The sequence below is a fragment of the Perissodus microlepis genome, chromosome 13, assembly GCF_051167445.1.
Source record: "Perissodus microlepis isolate ML-2025 ecotype Zambia chromosome 13, ASM5116744v1, whole genome shotgun sequence".
In the NCBI taxonomy this organism is placed as follows: domain Eukaryota; kingdom Metazoa; phylum Chordata; class Actinopteri; order Cichliformes; family Cichlidae; genus Perissodus; species Perissodus microlepis.
In genome coordinates, this window is record NC_140473.1 from 6,885,961 (window position 1) to 6,910,036 (window position 24,076).

The 24,076-nt window shown below is 40.7% G+C and overlaps 1 protein-coding gene and 1 long non-coding RNA gene across 2 annotated transcripts in view; both read right to left on the reverse strand.

Moving 5' to 3' along the window:
• The window catches only part of dntt (deoxynucleotidyltransferase, terminal), a 108,277-nt gene extending 84,655 nt beyond the window's left edge, over positions 1–23,622 (reverse strand). The window contains exons 1-3 of the mRNA XM_084948849.1: positions 23,425–23,622; positions 17,667–17,841; positions 11,607–11,717 (exon numbers count right to left, since the gene is read on the reverse strand). Coding sequence (XP_084804975.1) covers positions 11,607–11,717; positions 17,667–17,841; positions 23,425–23,618 — 480 coding nt within the window. The 5' untranslated portion in view covers positions 23,619–23,622. The remainder of the gene's footprint in view (positions 1–11,606; positions 11,718–17,666; positions 17,842–23,424) is intronic.
• LOC146374572 (uncharacterized) lies at positions 4,259–7,414 on the reverse strand. Its single transcript, XR_014801985.1, has 3 exons — positions 7,200–7,414; positions 5,907–6,041; positions 4,259–4,659 (listed from the first exon to the last, which is right to left on the reverse strand). It is a non-coding gene; the product is annotated as an uncharacterized LOC146374572 (long non-coding RNA).
• Positions 23,623–24,076: the final 454 nt, after the last annotated feature.

Consider the following 24,076-nt stretch of genomic DNA (forward strand, 5'->3'; position numbering starts at 1 on the left):
TGCAAGGACCATTTCTTAGTTATACTTTTCTTACTTGCAACAAGTAAAGCTCTTAACAGACATGTATCATTTTTAGACCAGTTCTGCGGTATACAACCAAAAATGATTGTCTTCATGTCCAAAGAGAATGTACAGTCAAAAATGCCTTGTAATGTACCATGAATGTCTTTCCAGTAAGTCCGTAGCACAGGACAGTCCCACATAATATGGGTGTGATGTGCTCGTTGGTGTCCACAGTTTCTCCAACACACAGGAGGATTCCCATCATAATGAGCCTTTAGACACGGAGTAATAAAGAACCTTATCAAAGACTTCCATCCGAATTCCCTCCAGCTGTTGGAGGAAGTACTCCTCCATTGCCGTTCCCACATCTGAGTCCATTCATCCCTTGAAATACACATCCCTCCCTCCTTTTCCCATAACATCTTCACATAATCAGTTGAGTGGGGAAGCTTATTTATAAGAAAATTATACCAAAAGGAAATGAGTCTTGTATCGACATCCCCACTGTACGCCTGTCTAAGCAAAGTTACCAGTTCTGCATTAGTGTTTGACATCACACCGATTGTTGTCTTTATATAATGTCTTATTTGCAGGTATCGATAAAAATCCTGTTTTTCTAGATTGTATTTCTGTTTCAGTGTGTCAAAACTAATAAAGTTCCCATCCTTTATCAAACTATCGAATGTAGATAACCCTTTAGCAGACCAACTTTTAAAACGTGAGTCCAGTTTATTCGGGACAAAGTCAGAGTCATATGCATACCATTTAAATAAAGCCAAATCCTGTTCCAGTTTAAATTCTTTCACGACTTTTCTCCATATATTAAGTGTGCACGACACCCAGGGGTTGCAAACCTTGTCAATACATTTTCGAATGTTCGAATCCATCAAGACAGCTTGTATTGGAGAGGAAAACATGTTCTCCTCAATAGTCTTCCAGTGTGCTTGGTAGCTTGTATCACACCAATTGACCACAGTCTTCAGCTGAGCAGCCTGAAAATAATTTTTTAGTGACGGCAACCCCCATCCTCCCGCCTTCTTATGTAGTTGTAAAGTTTTAAAACAAACCCTCGGCCGCTTCCCCCCCCCCCCCATATAAACCGCGATATTATTTTATCCCATTCATTGAAACGGCTTGAATCAATAGATATTGGTAGTGTTTGGAATAAATATAATAATCTTGGCAGAATATTCATGTTAATAGATTCAACTCGTGAGTGTAGAGAAAGAGAGGGGATCATGTTCCATCGTCTAATATCACCCACTATTCTCCTTTGTAGGGAACCAAAATTCTCCTCAAATAGTTTAGTTAAATCCTTGGGAATAACAACTCCTAAATATTTCAATGATTGTGCTTGCCAACTCATTGGATATTGAACAACCAAGTGAGCAGGAGGGCTATAGTTATAACTGAGAATTTGAGTTTTAGACATATTAATTTTATAGCCAGAGAGTTTCCCAAATTTTTGGCATAGATTCATCAACGAAGGCAGGGAGTTAGAGGGCTGATCTAGGTATATCAATATGTCATCCGCTTATCCTTTTCAGGGCTGCAGGGGGCACTCAAGCCTATGCCAGCTGTCATAGGGCGAGAGGCGGGGTACACCCTGGACAGATCGCCAGTCTGTCGCAGGGCTAACACACAAAGACAGACAACCATTCACACTCACATTCACTCCTATGGGCAATTTGGATTGATCAATTAACCTATCCCCACTAACTGCATGTCTTTGGACTGTGGGAGGAAGCCGGAGTACCCGGGGAGAACCCACGCAAAAGATGCAAACTCCACACAGAAAGACCCCAGCCTGAATTGAACTCAGGACCTTCTTGTGGTGCAACAACAGTGCTAACCACCATGCCGCCGTGCTGCCCTACATGGTGGGGAGCGTCACATGTCTGTGTGTTGAAGTATCCTTGGAAAAGATAGTGAACCTTGTAGTGGAAAATCCTTTGAGTGCTCAGTAGACAAGTGCTTTATAAGTACTAGTTTGTGTCTGCACCCAACTGTCAATCAAGGAGGCCACAATCCCAAGAAGAGTAAACCTTTCTCATTAAAACAAAAAAAAAAGTGAAAATTTTAAAATACCTATTGTGACAAAACCACATCTGTACCAGGCTGGGAAAGTACTTGTTTCCACTGCAAAATTGGGTATTTTAACAGGGTAGTCTATGTGGACTGACTTGCTTGTGGAGACTAAACTGATCACTCAAACACCTGCTGCTTTCAGCCCTGTGCTTAATCTTTTTAATACCTACAGATTACTGCTTGATTGCAACAGTTAATTTAATATCTCAAACTGATGGCAGACATAAAGACAGTATGCATTCAGTTAAATGAAAACTGTCCACCAAAGCCACAATTTACCAGTATCTAGGTTTACTTTTGTGTTGTGTGGCCTATTGTAGATTTGAGTTAGAAAACCCACTCGCCCTATATTCCTCATACTCTGTATGTCTGTACTTTACACTGGGTAATGATATCACAAAATTGCATTTCTGGGCTTTTGGAACATTTTCCAAATATCCAAAGAACAATTGACTTTATAATTGGTTTGCACTACAGAGGTTAAATAATCATATGTCTTTTCTTCCTTAATGAACCAAATCCATCAAATTTAATGAAAGATTTATTTTACCTACTTTGGGATCCTTTGTGAGGAAAAATGTACTGACTGTTTTTCAGTGATTGCTTTTTGAAAAACCCTTTTCGGGCACATATGCATCAGGAGGGGAATTTAGAAGTCTTAGAAACATTTTTAAACATCCACGCAGATATGTTGCAGCCTGTTAGCTTCATCCTGTTAGCTTCATTTTGTGGAGCTAGTAAAATTGAACCTATAGACCCAGAACTTGTGGGTTGTAGCCTCAGTGCAGTTCCGAACAACTCAAGTGTGGTTTGTTTTTAGTGTGAACATGATCCGACCCCGATCCGAACTAACTACCAGGTGTACACTGTAAAAAAATATTCCGTAGAAAAACGGAAAATGTCCTGGTAATTTTCTGCCAGTACATTTTCTGTTTTTTTACGGAAGTTTGACGGACTTTTCTGTAAATGATAAAACGGAAAATTCTGTAGATTTACAGTATACTCTCTGTATTATTTACGGACATTTCCTTCAGCTATAAAACGGAAACTTCCGTTTATTCACAGTATATTTTCTGTATCATTAACTGATATTTTCCGTTAATAGAAAAATTGAAATTTCTGTTTATATTACTATTTCCAAGCACTTCTTTTCACTGTAACTCATTAAATATAGTTCTTTATATCCTTAAACGTACATTTCTATGCAATTACAACCTAGTACACCATGTACTCAAAAATTCATAAATTAAAACTTAAATTAATTTGTGCTTTGCACACAACAACATTGGTACAATTAATGTTAAATATTCTTTTATTCTCCTTAACTCAAACACTATACTAAAATATAACGACAGCATCCATCTTGTCATAAAACGACTAAACAGCTGATACATGAACAAAATAACTCACAAGTTTTCAAATTTGAGCATTTTTATTTCCTTGAAATCAGGTTGCCCTCATGTAAATGTGTTTATTTAAATTCATTCAAGTGGCTACCAAGTGTTTTCTTCAAACAGGACACCTGACAAACAAAAAATGTCATATTTAACAATATGTTCACATTTAATAATATCCAGAGTACCTTTTAGTTAGAATCACTGCCTTGTGGTAGTTTTGCCTCAGCCAAATGGTTAAGGTGTGGTTTACATCCATGTCTGTCCACTTATGATACAGTATACACATGTAGTCAGTTATAGCCAAACACCTTTGATTACTGAATTGCATTCACTTCATTAATGAAGTGAATGTAATTCACATTTGTGTGAACATTTGTCTGAGATTAATTCTTTGGGGTCTTTACCTTAACATATAACATACTTGAGTCAAAATTTGTTGAGTGTTTAAGTGGTGCCACATGAATAAAACTGAAGAGATCTAAAGAAGATGTTCCTGAACTTTGGGTTTATTCGAACAGGACGGATGGATAACCACAAGACTTTTCCCCATATGATAACTACAACACATAATAAATTAAGACAGATTACTGTCCCAAACTTAAAGATAAAAGTGTATTTACGGGACTTGTTTTGTCAGTGAGGAGCAAAGTACAATTAGAAGTGCTTGTTCTGATGAAGAGTTAAACTGTAAACAGCAGCGTAGTGAATAAGTATCCTCAGCAGTGACAACACTTAAACATCATAGTTCAAAATCCTTAATGCACACCTTTTTCTCCACGGTGTTCAAATGCTCTTAGCTGTTTAAGTAGAGGAAAAAGTCTGACATATTTCATGACCATTAAATGTTAGACAAGGCTCTGAAAACGAGATTACGGTTACAAACAAAAACCTCTGCTTGTGCGCACACACCCTAAATCACAACAAATAAGACAATACTAAGACATATTACTACAAAGTCTTGTTACCACTCTTCATATACCAGTGTGACAAAGTCCTGAATGCAGCCTGCATGTTAGTACATCAAGGTCCATCTGAGCTTTAAATAAAATACACTCAGCTTTTCCTTGGATTTTCAGAGTTGCTCAGTTCATACAGGAACTGCAGCAGTCGGGGTTAACGTGTCGCTGTGTTGCTCCTCCATCTCAGCCATTGAGACTAGTTGCAATTTATTCTGAGGAAAAAAAGAGAAACAAGACATTTTTAAAAAGTTTGTATTTTTATAATTTTTTTTACCTAGAGCATAAACAACATAAACAAAAAAAGGATTAGGGCTGTGCGATATGACGATATATATCAGATGACGATATAAAAATGTCTATCGTTTCATATTATACCTTATCGTTTGTTTTATGGTGTCGCAAAATAAACTGTTTACGGCAATATTTTTTTTCATGATTTTGATGGTCACTGTAGTTGCTATATTATTTCTTAAAGTTCTCTCTTTCTCTTATACTTACAATAACCACACTATGGACGGACAAGTGACTGTTTTTACGCGTACTTTCGTTACCAACAATGACGGTAAAACCATTGTGTGGCTCCGCCGTCCGCTTGTTTATTTTCCACATAAACCTTTCACAATAAAGCTCAAGTTTCTGTTGAGACTTTTCAAAATAAACTGAAATGATATACATTATTCTCAAACATAAAATTTCAGAATATGCATCAAACAAATGACCTCAAATAAAAACATCAAGTAACTATAAATGGCGCTTACAGTCACCACGCAGATGAAGGCACAGAGAATACCAGCATGACCAGCAAGGATGAGGCAGAACCAGCTAGCTCCATCAGAAGGACCAGTCAAAACAAATCGAGGACCTTATTGTTAAATGAGGGGCTACCTCTGTAGCATGGACATGGTTTGGTTATGAAAAATTGTACTATGCAAATTATGCCACAAACTGGTCCCCACCACCACACCTCTTTAACCACCTACACGAATCACATGAAAGAGTTTCGAGAGAGTTTACGAATGAAAAGCAAAAAAGAGCCGTCAGGTGCTCAAAATAATCCTTAGACTCAAACATTAGAACAGGCTTTTCCTCGCAGCACGCCGTGAAATAAATACTCAGAAAGAAAATGGCGGCCGTTTAAACTCATGTCTAAAAATGTATAGTTTCGTGCATCAGTCAAAACACTCGACTCCAGGTACCCGACGCCCAACTGAAAACACTTCACATAAGTCGAGTTGCCCGAGAATCACAGAATTTACAGAAAATGCACTATTTTGTGATATATATCGTTATCAGGAGAGATATGTCTTATATTGGGATGTGAGATTTTGGTCATATCACACAGCCCTACAAAGGATTATAATGCATACACATAACACCATTCTGTTGCAACAAAAGCAGTTTATAATTAAAGTAACATACATACCTTGAAAAACTAAATCAACCACAACATTAAACTCACCTTGTGTTTGCAGAGAAGGTGATCAGGGTTTTTCTTCATTTCCTGAGACCAGCTGCTCTGGATCATCACCAGCTTGTATCTTCATCTTTTTTTTCACTCGGGGAAGTCTTTCCTTTTCTTGGCCATTGCTCTGCACTGGAAAACCAAAGTGTGTGATCAAAGGTGAAATAAGGGATATTTTTCCACTGCAGGACTTAGAGTGTTTCAAGTAGTGATAGCTGTTGATCCATTTCTCAAATAATCTGTAAGGATCTGCATTTTTAAGAAAGATACAAATAGCTCTGCTTATATTTGGCTAAAAGCTTGATATAGACACAACAGTTTATAATATGTCAGCATCCCCCACAAGGCATATATTTATATGCCTGCACACCAGCACTGCGCTTACATTATAGTTCAATCAAGAAATAGTTATTATTGATTTATTATTGAATTTTTTTAGTAATAATTATAAGTATTTAATCACATTAGCACAGTGGGGTGACAAAAATATTCCACATACTAGAAATGCTGCTCAGCATTTCATAAATTACATTTTCAACAAATGTTGGAGTAAAAACACAGTTACAGGGAAAATGTGTCTGTCTGTAAATATTAACTAAACATTTCTATGTGCTACAAAATACACATAATTGTAAATGTGCTGAGGTGAAACTATACTTTCAATAATATTACCACTACAGTCTGTTAACCACCGAAATAATCTATGCTTGTCAGCTAGCTAAAAGTCTTTACTTTAGCAGCCCAAATCAGAGGCTAACATTAGCATTTGCTAGCGTCAGCCAGGAAGGTCTGAGGCTTAAACTAGGGTTAGTGTATCTTTTCCTGAAACCCTTTAAAGTGTGCAGCAGAGCCAACTGTAAAACACAGGTATTGGTATAGTACTTATTAGACTCCTAGAATAATTTCTAGGACCATGAAGTTTTCACTTTTCCCAGTTATCCACATACTGACTTTCGCTAATTAGCTAGTTAGCAGTCACAGCTGTGTAATACCCAGAGAGACACAGACAGCTAACTATAATATTTATGAAAACTGGTTCAGCCACTGAAGGGCAAAACTGGTGGTATCACAGTAAAAAAATTTTTTAACATTAACTAAAATGGAAAGCTTAAGTCATGTTAAACCTAAATAACAATTATTTTAAAAAATGAGTCAGCAAAATATTCCTGACTTGTCTGGAGACAGCCAAAACCAGTTAACAAATAAATTAACAATTCTTTCTAAATAAAAACGCGGAGTCTTTTGAAAAACATTATTTTAATAAAAGAAAACATGAGTTTTAATACTTACCACAGAAATTTGAAGGCAGTTTCTCCAACTTCAGAGTCCAAAATCCAGATGAAGCCTGAAACAAGCCTAATGGCTGCTCTTGCGCTTGCTTTTCCCTCCTTTTCGGGTTCTTTTTCCCACAATGCATTGCAGTAGTTGAGAAATACAGAAAAATACCTGTAAATGACTAATACGGAAAATTCCTTCACGTTTATACAGTAGATTGTACTGTATTTTTACGGATTTTTTTTACAGTGTATGTTACAAGTTTGAGCTAAAAAACATCCCGTAACAGCGTCTGCTTTGCATTCTCAATGCAAGAAGGTACTATGGATGTGCAAAGGGATGTGCAGGAAGGCAACTAGCCGTACAATGAATGCAAACTCTCTGTTTTCTTACACACCACCTTCTTCTTATATTTACTTTTGTTGCTCCTGCTCCAGACACATCTGGCCAATAAGCAGGCTGAACACTCTTACGTAGCTTTTAGTGATGTAATTTGAGCCACTTGGATTTAGTCATGTGTAAAAAACAAAACAAAACAAAACAAACCACGGGGAAAAGCTACAAGTTTACAAACTCATTAACACCTTTGGACCAGATTAAATGAATTATAGGTGGGAAAAGTCCTTAGATCACTCCCAGGAATTCCCTTTATAACCATTTCAAATGGCGCGTTTGGCGTTATCACCTGCATTGTGTAAACTTAGGGAAGGATAACTGTGAGGGATCCAATCCTGCAACTAGTATATGTACCATGAGCAAGCCCAGCATGCCACAGTTCAGGTCCTCTGTTCTCAGTGTTCCTCTTGAGACCTTTCAGGACATTCAGTAAAACTGAGTTTGGCAGTCCGACTGTAGAATTTGAATCTAAAGTTCAGAAATCTGTGAAGCCCCCGATCCTAACCTTCTAACCTTCTTCAGGATTGGTAACTTTGGGCTCTTTTACTGCTGTTTGGTCTCTGGGTCACAGCTGGACACCAGGCACTTATCACCAGTTACGATCCTCAAAGGTCAGGTCAGATTGAAACTGATATTTGCAGAAGTTGGAGGTATGTAACAGTCTTTAGAACTTGACCTCCAGGGAGTGATCTGAAAATAGCACCAGCACTCAAACTGGTGTAGACCTGTGCAAGGAAATGACCTTGAAGGGAACAGTGGTAAAAACATTAAGTCAGATAATGTTAAAATATTATATGTAATATGCAAATCTTCTGAATAATTGCTGAAGTGCCATAGTGAAGCTGAGATTTTGAGAGTCATGCAAATGCTTGACTGGTAGAGGCTGTCTTTCACTTTTATTTTTGGTTACAAGGTATTATGTTGCTGAGTGACGGTAGCACTGGCTAGCCATGGCACACAGCAGTGTATATACCAAACACAATAACTCGGATTCACAACGACAGTCAATTGACAGTTAATTCCACATAGAAAGGCCCAAGACTGGATTTGAACCCAGGGCCTTCTTCCTGCGACCTTCTTGCAGAGCAAAACACTGCACCACCATGCCGGCTGCTTTATCATCTAATAATAATGTGAGTGTGTTCTGTAGCTGTTCTGCATATTAACATCCCTTTATAAGAAACATTACAAAAGCTTTAGAGTTACAAATTCTCCTTGCCTTTATACAAGCTTCTCCTCTGAGACTATTTGACAACACAGTGCTGCCAGCTGACATCTAACATCGCTAATGAGTAAGAGTGAACTTTTCAAGCACTTGTTATTGAAAACGTCCACGAAGGAGCAACATTGATCCATATTTGGCCACTTTTCATCAATGCAAGGCAGACGATTTAATGCCAAGGCTGCCAACCAACAAATGCCACTGTGCAAATTGTTACATGTTAAGTAACATAATACCTCAGATTCTCAGGATTGGAAGATTGGAATTTCCCTTTGTGACCAGTCACACAGGCATGGAGACTGGTTAGTGACTGCCTGGTAACAGCCAGTAAATAGAAAAAAAAATAAGCATTACTCCACCAACCTTACTCCCTAAGGTTGCTTGCAGTCACTAGGTAAATTTGGTCACAAAAATGTAAACAAGGTTTCACCAAAAAATAACTCCCTGTAATTGCTTCGGTAGCAGATTGTACTGAAGATGCCCAAATTGCCTGCAAACACAACAAGTGGATATTATACATGGTTATGCTCAGGATATGTCAGCCCATTTCTACTTGAAATGCCTTTTGGTTAAACTTTCAGCAAGGAATTTGCATTTGCACTGTTACATTTTTATATAGCTTTAATGCACATAAATAACAGCTGCTTGTTTAAGTGAAAATAAATGGATGGGGTTTTTTTGCGCTAGTAAAGTTGTGGAGTTGTATTTTGTCTCACACCAATTATATCGTCAGTTATATCGTTATCGCAAATTTTCAAATATATATCGTGATAAATATTTTTGGCCATATTGCCCTGCTCTAATACTGACCACTGCAGACCGGGAACACCCCACAAGAGCTGGAGATTTGAAGATGCTCTGACCCAGTCGTCTAGCCATCACAGTTTGGCTCTCATCAGACTTGCTCAAATCCTCATGCTTGTCCATTTTTCCTGCTTCTAACAAATCAACTTTCAGGGCAAAATGTTCGCTTTCTCCCTAATATATCCCACCCACTAACAGGTGCTGTGATTAAGAGATAATCAGTGTTATTCACGTCATCTGTCAGTGGGCATTATGTCGTGTCTGATTGGTGTAGTTGTTACCACAGTCAGGTTCATAGTCAGTACTGGTATTAAGGGCAAAAGCCCTAATTCACACACTCAAAGGCTTTTTCATCAGATGGGTATTCACAAGGTTACATCATTACTGCCCCTTGCAATCAGGCAGACAGCAGGACCAATCAAGGATTACGTCACCAATGTGGATCAATAGCTTGCTGCTCTTTAGCACTGTCACTACAGGTGATTGGTTTCCAGTCACAGGACAAAATGATATTATTAGTATTATTATTTCTCTACAATTTGGATAGTTAAAATATTTCTTAACTATGGGGAGTTGTACCTGTGGTTTTTCTCAGGTCCACAGCTAGAACAACCTTTTACTTTAATCAGAAATTCTGCTTTGATGCGGCCTTCCTTATGCAGAGATAATGAGTTAATCCCTGTGATAGGGAAATTGAGTGGGATTGCTAATTATGCAGTTAATGCTGTGGAAAGAATTGGGGAGATAAGAAATTGAACAGCAACGCTCCCCAGGTGAGACGCAGGTGGGTATGCACATCTGTAACTGCTCGTCCATGTGGGAAAACACGTGTGCTTTTGTGCGTGTGTGTTAGAAGGTTGCAGCACACGTGTGTGCATCTTTTATGTACATTTGCCATCAGTGGGAAGTAAAGAGTCATTAAGAAACAGATGCTCCACAGGCCCTCTGCGAGCTGTACTTAATACGTCTTACGGAAACTCATCAGTGGGTCTCCGCAGTCCCACATAAACACACACATAGCCACTCGGTTTACGGTAATATTGCACATTTTAAAACTTCAAATTCATATTCACATCCAGTTTTAGTTACAAAAAAGTGCTTCTGTGACAGCCCAAAAAAAGAAAAGAGGAAATAAATAATGATGTGTTTCTGCATACATTCTCCATTTCTTCTTTTAAGTTCCTTCAGGTCACAGTAGCACTATTAAATTTAGAAGTAATTGCTATTTTCATTATGGATTAATCTGCCATTCATTACATGGCAAATTACTTGTGAGATTCATTGTTTAGCCTACAAAATGTCAGACAATGTTGCTCAGAAGTTAGAAGGCCCCAACTCCAGCTCTTTAAACTGTTTTCTCTGAGCAAGGGTCAGAACCCCAAATGCGTTCCACTCGACAATAGCTGACGAAGTTTGGTAAATGCAATGTTTGCTGACACTGGCTTGTTTCTGTTTTCTGACTGATGTTCTCAACACCCTCAGCTACATTGCTGTTATTAATGCAACATCGTTTCTTCCTTTCACACTCATCAACACTTACGCCAATTAACTACTTTCCCATTCTGTCGGGTACCCTGAGCGAACCCTTCTTCAGCAGCCCAATTTACCCACCCCTCTGTCCTTCCCTCCTTCACCCGCCCACACCAGATGGCGAAGGGATAGATCCATCATCGCTTGTGAGGAGTGTCACGTCCGCTGCCCATTTCAGCGTAACGCAGCGCCTCTGGGCGTGTCCGTGCCAGCCCCCGTGCCAGGGTTCGCAGGCATGTCAGCTGTTGCACCTCGAACGTGCCGCAGCTGCAGATGCTACTCATTTGCAGGTTAATGTATTTTGGGGGAGAGCTGTGTCAGAGCGCCCGTGAGTGAAGCGAGCCAGCCATCCAATTAGAGCAGAACAGATTAGGGGAGCTTTTTACATTGCAAAGTAAGAGCGACGAGCCTCTGGTGGCTCAACATGTAAAAGCGTGGTTCAGAGTGAGGCCGGAGAAGCAATTTCCCACCGTGAAAATCTTGTTGTTGTTCTTTGTGGTGGTCCGTCTCTGGCAGGCATATCGAGACACCGTGGACACGGGTGTGGGTGTTGTAGCTTCTGGCGATGCAGCCAAGGTGTCCTGTGTGCAAAAGAAAATAACCGGAGAAGCATGAACCAAACACACACTGTCATAAAGTGCGTTAATTTCTCAGCCCAAATTGTTGACAGGCTAAATGTGTAAATGTGTGTGAGGCTATTCCTGACGAGCGCAGAGCCAAGAGTTCAAATTGAATTACATAAAAACGTAGCCATTTGCCTTGGAGAAGTTATTTTTATGACTGTGTCTCCAGGGCAACAGGCTAATGACACTCATCTCACAGTCTGGTGGCATCCAAATCCATTATGCTGCCTAACCCGTGGCATTACAAATCTGCTTGCCATCATCCAATTTGCCTCCTGTAAATTGCCTTTTCATTCTATAAGAAATGGTTTCCCATTTGTAATATATGTGTCAAAAGGATTACCAATGTAATATTAATATTCTTGGAGACAATTAGACATCACAAAAAGGGAACATTGTGTCCATAAAATTGCCTGTGGATTTGGCAGGAGAGTGACACAGAGAGGGGAGGAAGAGGAGGAAGAGAAAGATGGAGGAGATTGTCACCACAGAGCGTTGACTGGTACCGATGCTGCAGGAGGAACAGTGGCGTCTTGAACAGATAATGAAAAGGAGTAGTACCTCTCACACTCCTGGGCTGCATCAACAGCTAAGGGATTTTTTTTTTTAAAAAAAACGTTCATCATTTATTCTCTGCCAGGAGCCTTTCCTGTTCTCCAAAAAAAAAAAAAAATTTGAATAACTTTGAATATATTTCACGGCGAAAATTTTCTGCCAATCAAAAGTGAAACTCTCTAACTGTTTTCCTTCTAAATACAACACGGGTGTTCTTCATCACTTTTCCACCTCGGCTGCAGCTCGTTTAATCTAATATGAGACTGTGGGTCCATGGAGACCCAAAAAAAAAAAAGCGCCTGTGCATCAGCATGCAGAGGTTGGTTCCCCCCCTCCCATCTGGGCTCGGTTATTACACAGGCCTTTAACTGTGTGGAAGTTAAAGCTCACACACTGATCTCAGAGGCGCCGTATCCCCTCCTGGCTTTCTCTCCAGCGTTCTCTCCACCTTTGCTGTGTGGCTTTAGATGTTACTAAAATAATGTGTGCAGTCTGCACACTGGGGCCTCATTTCTTCACACACCATCTGCTGAGATGAAAAGGTACGGCAAGAATCGCAGAACCTCTACGCTGTGAAGCGTAGAGACACTTCCGGGCCTGCTCCTCCCCTCCACGTTAACGTCTGTCACACGGTCAGATGATCCCACTTGGGTGAGTTAATAAAAGCCACTTGATCCAACGTGCACCACAAAGGTCACAGAGGTCGTACATCATAAGGGAAACTGCTTGGCCTTTTGCGCACACGCTATCCCCCAAACATCATCCCCAGCCCACCTATCTCCTAAGCACGAAGGCAGACACACGTTCACAATCTCCCTAGCACCTGCTTCCACTTTTATTCCTTTTGAAGCAAAGTATCCTCACATCTTACCACATCTTACCACATCTCCACTCAAACACACTAAACAGCTCCTCTGCGAGCCAGGAAGTAATAGAAAATATTACATTTCAATGGGCTCAATACTTAAAATTCCTCCCTGACTTGCTGCAGAATATTTATGATAGCGAAAAAACACATTGCATCTTCAGACTATCATGACGAGCCGCAGGCAAATGTGCCCAAGAAGTAGCCTGTTTGGGGAATATTTTATCTCCTCCTGGTAGCTCCTTAAATGGATTTATCACTCATAAAAAACAATCTACTGGAAGCACCACACGCATAAATGCCACCGCGCGTTAACTCGTTTGCTTCAGAGAGGAGCTGCATCACAAAACAAGCAAGAGGAACGGGGCCTCGCCGGTTACCTGGGGAGATGGGTCAATAAATGTCAGCGTGGCATCATTAGCCCCGTCTCCTAATGACGCAGCAAGACAAGAGTCGTGCCATTGATGCGCCACGCTTACGTGGGCCCCGAGGAAACACTGCCACAGCAGTCTCTCACGTGGAGGCACAAACACGGCAGATTTCATTGTGACCATTAAGGCCGTCACAGGCTGTTAGGAGAAAGCATAGATGGAGCCTGGCAAACTGGCAGAACTTGACTGTGGGGGTTTTTTCGCTTTGTTTTGTTTTTTACCCCTCCTTCTCCACGGTGGAAGGAAAAGAAGACAGCATATTTCTTTATTTTGGATACATATGTCGCCAAGCTCTCGTAGAGCCATTCACAGGGGGAAAATATGTGCGTCTGCAAGCATGTGTATGTGTCTGTGTTAGTGGGCTGCTCTGAGCCCTGACATCCAGCTGATGGGTTCATTTGACACTCCTACGCAATATGGAGGATGTTTCTCTTGCTATCAGCGAGGTGAAGTGCAGTAATATGAGCAGAGACAGAGGGAGAGTTAGTGTCCTTTTTATATGAGCTCCCTGTTAGGGGGTTGACGTTATAGATTTTACAGTGGCAGGAAAAACCTAAATGCAATATATCCAATGTATACCTTCACAATATAAGTGTATTTCTTTTTTTTTTCAATGTATCACATTAGTCCACACACAAATCTTTTTTACGCACAAACAAATTCTTTTTACACATACAAATGTTTTTTACGCACACAAAAATCTTTTTTACACATATAAATCTTTTTTACGCACACACAAATTCTTTTTACACATACAAATCTTTTTTACACACACACAAATTCTTTTTACACATACAAATCTTTTTTACACACACACAAATTCTTTTTACACATACAAATCTTTTTTACACACACACAAATTCTTTTTACACATACAAATCCTGATTTACAAGTACAAAACTAATTTACAAGTACAAAATATTTATGACCACATTTTGAGCCCATACAACGGACCGGCAACGCATGTCAACGGACCGGTAACCCATGGCAACCCATGGCAACGGACCGGTAACTAGAGCTGGGCGATAGAACGATAACGATATGTATTGCGAAATAACTTTTTCTCGATAGAAAAATTAAACTATTGCGATAGGGCTTACCGCTCTTGTCCTCTTAAATAAAAAGAAGAACAGCCAATCCAAATTAAGTAGCGCAGAGCCGAACCAATCACAGCCGCAGCGTCACGTCACGTGACTTGTTACGTACAGCACAAATGCCAAGCCGCACATGTGTATTTGTTTGGGAAGCAGCCAGCCACCGTGCCGCCCGGGTAATGGAGGAAATGAGTGTGCCGACTAGAGAAAAATCAACCGAGAGCGTGACCGAAGGTTACCGAAGAGAAAACAGATGATGGTTCCAATGCCGGAGAGATTGTCGAACGGAAGAGCCATAGAAGTTCCGTAGTGTGGAGGTATTTCGGCTATTTCAAATCTGACAAAAAACAGAGTAGCGCGCACTGTAAATTGTGCCGAACGCAAGTCTGGAAATACAATAAACCGGTGCATGCTTAATCTCTGACTGGAAGCGCTAATTCGTCATTCGGCTTTTGTCAGGCTAAAGTAACTGTTAAAACTGTTTGAAAAGCTAAGTTATACAACAAGGAGAGATTGAGAATTTCCTTTTAGATCTCAGTTTATTTGATATTGACAAAAGTTAGTAAATTTTGTCTGTTCTTCTGTAAAACAAACTAAGATTTATTTTTAGAATTAATATTTTGTTTCTAAGTGGAATTGACAATTTAGTAGCCTGTTTATTTGTTCTATTTTGAAACTTAAACGCTTTAGCGGCTGCCTTTGTGTAGTTTGCAATATTTGCCTTTATTTATCTGAAAAAGTCTCATGTTCCTTAAGTACATCTACCCTGTTGAACTTATTATGGGAAATAAATATTTAATTCAAAACAAGCGCATGCCATGCGTTGCCATGGGTTACCGGTCTGTTGCCAGGCGTTGCCATGGCAACGCCTGGCAACGGACCGGTAACCCATGGCAATGCATGGAAACAAATGGCAACGGACCGGTAACCCATGGCAACGCATAGCAACGGACCGGTAACTCATGGCAACGCATGGAAACGCATGGCAACGGACCGGCAACGGACCGGCAACGCATGGCAACGGACCGGTAACCCATGGCAACGCATGGCAACGGACCGGTAACCCATGGCAACGCATGACAACGGACTAGTAACCCATGGCAACGCATGGCAACGGACCGGTAACCCATGGCAACCCATGGCAACGCCTGGCAACGGACCGGTAACCCATGGCAATGCATGGAAACGCATGGCAACGGACCGGTAACCCATGGCAACGCATGGCAACGGACCGGTAACTCATGGCAACGCATGGAAACGCATGGCAACGGACCGGCAACGCATGGCAACGGACCGGTAACCCATGGCAACGCATGGCAACGGACCGGTAACCCATGGCAACGCATGACAACGGACTAGTAACCCATGGCAACGCATGGCAACGGACCGGTAACCCATGGCAACGCATGGAATCGCATGGCAACGGACCGGTAACCCATGGCAACGGACCGGTAACCCATGGCAACGCCTGGCAACAGACCGGTAACCCATGGCAACCCATGGCAACGGACCGGTAACCCATGGCAACGCATGGCAATGGACCGGTAACCCATGGCAACGCATGGAAACGGACCGGTAACCCATAGCAACGCATGGCAATGCATGGCAACGGACCGGTAACCCATGGCAACGCATGGCAACGGACTGGCAACGCATGGCAACGGACCGGTAACCCATGGCAACGCATGGCAACGGACCGGTAACCCATGGCAACGCATGGCAACGGACCGGTAAGTTATTTTTCAGTACGTAATCATATCCTGTTTTGTTTGTAGTGCCATCTAGTGCTAAACACTTATTAGCCATTGTGCCTGATTTGCAACTAGGGCTGGGTATTGTCACTGATTTCTAGAATCGATTCAATTCCAATTCACAAGGTCCCGAATCGATTCGATCCACGATTCGATTTAATTCGATTCAATTCGATTTAAATCTGGGAAATTTTGACAGTCAGAAATATTATAATTCAGATCAGTACATTTACATATTTTTGTATCTATAAAAAGGAAGCTGACACACGCAAGACTTTATCAAAGGTGTGAGCATCATAGCAGATGCCTTTGTGTCAAAGTAGCTGAAGATAAAACACAGAAAAACATGAAGGCGATTTTTCCTGGCCTGGTATTTTATAAAAAATATTCTGCAGTACATCAAAAACGAAAGAAAACCATTAATCAACTTATGAACATTACCTCTGACGTTACAGCGGTTTTATTAGAACACGGCTAAGCGTTTTGCATTTTGCATAATTATAAAAAGTTTAAATTGGTTCAGTATTGAACAGCAGAAATGAGGTTTTCTTTTCGGAAGAATGTAAAAGGGGGAAAAAAAACCAGCTGCCGACAGCGCTGTAAACAACGGTAGACTTAACAAGCAAGCGAATAATGAAGAAAACAGATTTTTAGACGGGAAACTGTTCTTGAAGTACAGAGAGAGAGAGAGAGCTGTGCATCGTGGTGGAAGCAAAACAGCAAAAGTCAGAGGGAATTCATGACGATGTTTATGTGAAGCATAGTTTGGATCTTCTTTTGCTGCTGGTTCAGTCAATATTGGAGAGAGATAAAACTAACAGCTTTAGAATCAGCACAAAAAGGGCGTGAACACAAAGCGCGGACCCGCCGAAACATCAGAATCAGCAAGCTGTCGGCTTTCAGCCCCGACCGTGTCTGTGCCGTCGGGTGAGAAAGTCACATCTCACTGATTCTGATCTGCGAGTCCACGCTTTGTGTTTATGTCTTTGTGCAGAATACGTGTTCCTGCTCTCATTTACTGTCTTAGCTATTTGGTGGTTGTTGAAATTTTGTGAGATTTCACCTGAGATTCTGGCATTTCGGGCAAAATAAATTTATATTAAAAAATCGATTCAGGATTTTAATGAATCGATTTTACGTTATTCAAGCCAGAATCGATTTTAATCGATAAATCGATTATAAAAACCCACCCCTATTTGCAACACACAAACCTGTATAAGGTGTCTGGTCTCCACAGCAACAGGTTTCCCCTCTCTCATGCTGTCAGTGAACCAGCTGATGTCCAAAACGTGCATGACGGGCAGATTCTTCACAGGCCCTCCTTTTAGCCACGCCCAAAGAGATGAGGCCTGGCTATCCTCCGACACCACGTGAGTCACCACATCGCTGTGGGGAAGTGGAAAAAGAGTTGTTTCAGAGCACGTTTGGCAAATTCTATACAGCGAATGCCGGAATAATATATATATATATATATATATATTTATGCTCCAAGAATATTCATATTCTCATAGAGACCTTAAAATCTATTCCTTTTTTTTTAGATTGCAATTGATAAAAAATATGCTACGATTTGCCCGGGTTGGTTGAAAATAGTATAATGGTGGTGGTGAGAACGAAACACCACAGAACCAAAAGAAACATTTAAAACAAGCTAAAATGCTGAGAGCTGAGAGGAACTGCAGAAATCCTGTTATTACATGCAGAAATGCAAACTGTGTCAAAATCTAAGCAGCCTCTTGTGTTTAAGGTTATTATAGTGAAGTAACACTTAACTCAAGACTAAAAATGTAAAATGGGTTTTTAAAACTAATAAACTGTTGGATCCTGTGTAGTATTTTTCTGTAGATCAGGTCATCAAACATATCATATTAGCAAAAGCCAGAACTAACACTGAACTAATAAAAACTCAACTAAAACTGAACACTCTGAAACAATAAGAGCTAAACTTAAATAGACAAACTAAAACTGAACTGACCTGAACAACTTTTTTCACATTTTTGAAGTGGAAACACTACTTTGTGAATTTTTGGACGTGGAAATCACAGATTAACTCAAGATGTGATACTAACACAACACGCTACTGGCAGCTTTCTCCTGCTGTCTGCCCTTTTGCCCCTCTGAATTTCTTCTCCTTCACTAAAGGTTAGCTTAGCATCACATTCAACTGCTAAGCACCACCACAGGTTTAATGAAGTCGTCACTCTGGTAAGTTAAATATAAAATATAACGTAAATACCTTGCAACAATAGTTTAACTGCAGAATGGCATGGACACTCTGCAACTTTTCTTTTATACTGGAATACAACCAGAATACAACCAACGAGTTGCCTATTACAAAGAAGCACATCGCACCAGTGCAGATTGCCTCAGACTGATTGCAACATGATTGCAATCTGCCTCTCTGTTTAAAAATTGAATAGCTGTTATTTGGAAACCTTTGCCAATCTGTCTGAGAGTGGTTGCAGTGTGTTCAAATTGAACAGGCAGCTGTTTGGAGAAAGGTTGCCTCCCACCAGGTGACCTTTGCAACACTTTAAACCAGGGGTGTCAAACTCCGGTCCTCGAGGGACAGCATCCTGCTTGTTTTTGAGATATCCCTAATTTGCATGTTATCCAAATTTGACCAAGAACCAGTGACATATCATCTTTCATGAATTTTAGCTAATCTTTGACAAATTAAAGAAAACATTTTCCAACATTTTCTAACCACACACAACAACAAAAATCACAAAAGCAAATGTCAAAACTGAATGACACGGGAGCTTTCTGGGACTTTTTATGGATTAGTAGGATTGCTTCACGGGATGCCTTCATCTTATTTGATCGAAAGGTTTCCTTCGCTGCTTGTCTTAACAAAAAAATGTTCACGTCTAGGGCTCGGCAGCTTTTAGAAAGAGCAAGGGGTGCAAGCGAAGCTTTTGAAATGCAGCTCAGATGTCAGCATTGCAGTCTAACTTGTGTCATTTGGGGATCGACACTGGGTAAACAACAATCACCACAGACCCCCAGTGCCTCTCTCGATTGTTTGATAGCTGAACTCATTCAGCCAGTGCATCTCCACCGAGACCATCTCAACAGGCTTTTTATCAAGGCCTCCTCCCCTGTGCTTCCTGCCTCAGAATCTAACAACCAAACCCAATCAGGCTGCCCAGCTGTGCATAATCACACTCGGCATGCTCCTCCTCTTCTTCTTCTCTCTTAGCACGGATAAAACGGTGGAAAGACTCCTTATGGGAGGTCCCAGCAGAGCTCAGACTGAAGCCTAATTGGTCAAATCACTGGCAGTCTGGCCACTGATTGTTAGTGTTTTGCAGAAAAATCCTCCTTGTCCTCAGTGCAAAGACATGCTGAAGGAGCTTCTCAAACAGACACATTTGAGCGGCACAACTATGATCTCCAAAGGCTCAACGTGAATGATTGTCTAACCACAGTCATCAAGATTTGGCTCTTGGGTTGCTTTCTCTCAAAAATCAAAGTGGTTTGAATTGTCTATTTGGACCAAGACTTAAGATTATGAAGAAAAAAACACTCTTTTCCTTCAAACTATGTTTGTATATCCCCAAAATTCAGATCCTTATCTTAATATGTAGCTGAGCAGAATGCGAAATGGCAGATTGACATGCAAATGAGCAAGAAAGCAAAGCCAGAACCAGACTGTTCTTCCCTGAATCACTGGGACTCTGAGCTCAGACACAAGGACAGGCTAAAGTCAATGGGCTTTGATATGGAGAACTCTCTTGAGTCATCTGTGTGCCCAGTTCCTGTCAGCAGCTTCCCTCTGTCCTTTCCAAAAGTGAAAACAAGCTAATCAAAGACTGCGAATGCCCGGAACAGACTTTTACACCACAGTGAGGTTTTTGTTTGCATAGACATGATCAGTAGTGCAATATATTTTCATTATAATGATAAAATAAATGCACCAAAGAGATAAGCTGTGGACTTGGCTAATTTGATTTAGAGTTTTATCTAATAAATTAATAAGAATAATAATTGATAAGAAGCCTAAATAAGCTTTTTAAAATACAAACTGTTATTTTTAACTGAATGAACAGAGGCATAGTTACAGAGCAGGTCTCTGTACCCACCTAAAAGGAACTATCTGTAATAAAATCTGAAAATAGTCTTGGAGTTCACCATTACACCATTACGGTGTTTGCTTTGTCCATCCAAAAGTCCAAATATCTTAATTATGATCGCTACTGGAAGGAAAATAATTTTTCTTTTATTAATCCACATTTAAAAAGCTGGAGCTCTGAAAGGTTAGTCTTAAATAAAGTATAAATAGATTAGATCAGTGCACTGTATTCCCTGTGGGACCCTGACGCCATGAGAATGGTGTCAACCTTTAAATGTAGGAAATGCACATGAGGAGAGGAAGCTATAAGAGGAAGATATTTTTATAGTACTTTTCAAGCAATGGCAGTTGTTCGAGGCTCTTTGCCTAGTCTGTCTCTGATGGCAAAATGGCCTGAAAATGTCAGCTGACAATATAATAACCATCCAAAACACAGTGCTCAGTAATATAGTAACTGCAGGGCATCAATCCAGCTTATTTATTCAAGAACTATTTGTTGCAAATGTACAATACAATACAATAACTTTATTTATAGAGCACATTTAAAAACCAACGGTAGATCTAGGTGTGACCTACTCTTCAAACAAAAACTAGTGAAAAATGTTAAATGTATTGCTAAAGTAACTCCTGCCATCACTCCAAATAACTGACAACTTTTTTTATATAAATAAAAATATCTCTTATTGAAATAAAAGCTGGAGAGAAGTATAGTAATTGACCAAGCCATGACTTCCAAAGTGCATTTCAAGAACACACGATATGTACAGTGAAAACAAATAAATGAATAAATGTGTTAGTGTCCACAAAAAAAGTAACAAAAAGAATGTGAAGGTGGCCTGCGAAGTGATTGCTAGCTTGCTAGCTTGACGTGGGTGTCGAGGTAAGGCTTTCATTGGGAATGAAGGTTCAGTGGGAGGGAATAGTTAGTAGTGGAACTCGGGTAACATATGTTAGAATACGAGCATACGATAAATATTGATGCATATTGAACTAAATGTTTTTAATTCGCTGCCACTGATTTTTGTTTTACAGCAGCTGCACCAAAGGCTCATGTGCACAGTCACATCCAACATCATATCTAACTGCTGTGACAAATTCAAGGATAAAACATCATTCCTCAGAAAACAAAGCGTTTGGAAAATGGTGCCTATGACCTAAACTTATGGGGTAAGTACGTGTCTGTGTGTGTGTGTGTTATTCCCAGCATGTAATGCAGCTCATCAGTCACCCAGGACAAACATGTCAATATTTTGATCCATGTTCATGCGCGCGGGACTTGAAATTCATACAGTGTGGAAACTTCTGTGCATGTGCGTCGTGTGATTGTGTGTGTGTCTGTGTGTGTACGAGCGTGTTCCTTTATGCTCGGAGGAAAGCAGGCAGCGCATCTGACCATATGCTGGAGGCAGCCTGCCTATAACATGTGTAGGAGTAGGCACGTGAGGTGTTGCTATCAAACTGCAGCTGATAGCAGTTTTGTCGGCTTGCAGAATTAATGTCAGTTTGAGGCAGGCACGCTCTACTTCCTGTCGTTGGTTTCAAACAATTGTATCAAGCCAAGTGTAACCGTAGGAGCGCTCAAGCTGTGTTTCTGGGAATGCTGCCATGGCCAAGCTGGTGCACGGCTGGCAGGCCCACTTAGACACGCATTTAAACACTCTCTCTCTGTCTCGTGCACAAACACACACAGGTTCTTACGCTGGTTATAGCATACTCATTGGGACCCTTTGCCTAAACCCTGTACATACACCCTACATCATATGCTCAACTTCAACCATTTTTCAACCTTGAGCTAATGTTAACTTAGAAGGAGAAATTGCCCTCACTTTACATGAAAGCAAAGCAATGAAAAACACAAACAAAAACACCTGCTCACCAGAGGAGCTCAAACTCTGAGCTTAACGCCCAGCACTGAAAACAAAGTCGACTTCTAAATAACGGGATGTTGCGTTAACAAAGAAGCCTGACTCTAAAGCATCTCTGGTGTCAAGCGGAGGACTTCTGCTGTGCTCACAGTTTGGGACTTTAAAAAGATACTTTCAATTAGAGGCAGAAAAAACGACGGAGGCACGCTGCGTCTGTAATTACCGTGCAATAGATGAATCATCATCCCAAGGAACAAGCTCACAGAACATCTCTTCTTTAGTGAGACTTAACAAAAAAAAAACTTTCACCAAACTCATTAAAAAGTTTGCGTGTGCTCTGTTACCTTTCTTCTATTGTTTGTAGTTCTCTGGCTGCCAACAAGCTGCAGCTGGTTTAGCCAATTTCTTGCCCCTGCTTTTAACGTATTTATGTGTGGAGCTGTGAGTAATGGCTCAGGGGGGGGAAATCCACTAAGGTGTAGAGGAAGCAGGATGGATGCCCTAACCCTTCTTAATTAACTATTCATGAGACAATAGTCGTTCTCTATTTAGCTAATTGGGCCATAGCTTCTAAGAAAAAAAGAAGTTTGCAGGAAAATGCCAAAAAGTAACTTTGGATGTCTCAGTGTTGAAGTCCTGGCATGTTTTTCCCACTCCAATCAGTCAAAACTTCTGTGAACAGGCAATTATTCCACAAAATTGTAATTGTGGGGTTTTTTTTCAGACTATAATAAAACTTTTTGTAGGCATGGAAAGTATTTAATTTTGAAGTCATAAGCTTGACTGCCAGAAAATGCTTCTGCTGAATGCTTCTAGGGTTAAACTAGAGGCCTCAAAAGTCAACCGCCAGGTCAAACCACTCTGTTTGCTTCCAGGAAATACAAACCCAGAAAATAAAGGTGTACCCACTCCCCTCCTCCCCTTACACTAAAGCTCTTTTCAGCTTCACATTGAGAAAAGCTTTTAGGTGGCAAGCCCTGCTAAGTCTGTGAATGACACAAATGGCAAGCTTTTTTTTGGTTCCCAAACCTGAGGACGTCTTCCACAATAAAGCCCTTTGACCTGGCCAGCTCGGTCAGAAAGCTTCTCCTGCTGCGGCCCATTTTCCTCTCCACCAGGTACAGCCTGACATCCTCAAACTTCACCCTTTCACGCCTGGGAGCGCTTGCTTCGGCCGGCCTTGACCTCTTCCTTGCACGAGGCACAATAGGAGTGTGGAACATCTCTGAGATGAGCTCTCCAAAGTATTTCTGCACCTCTAGGAATCACCGCTTTTGTGAGTTCGTGTCGGTGTTGTTGTGCGCCACTTAACATCCATCCAGGAAAAAAAAAGAAACACCTACTTTGGTAATGGTGCAGTTGCTTTTTTCACTTGTGGCTCTCTCTCTCTCTCTCTCTCTTTTTAATATTTGGGAGCAGAGTTGGTGAGAGCTGGCAGACAGGAAAAGCCTCTGGCAACAGGTGTTGAGGATTTGGTGTTTACCAAAAACCACCTGCCAAGATCGAGTGATTGAGGATGTGAGCGAGAGAAAAAAATAATAATTTTTTTCCTTTTTTGAAAAACACTGTGCTGACGTGGTATTACTCATTTCCAGTGGAGCATTTTCAACAAACACACACTTGGAGGAAGTAAACAATTACTGATCCAGTAGCTGCTTCTTCCTCTTCTTCTTAAAAAGCT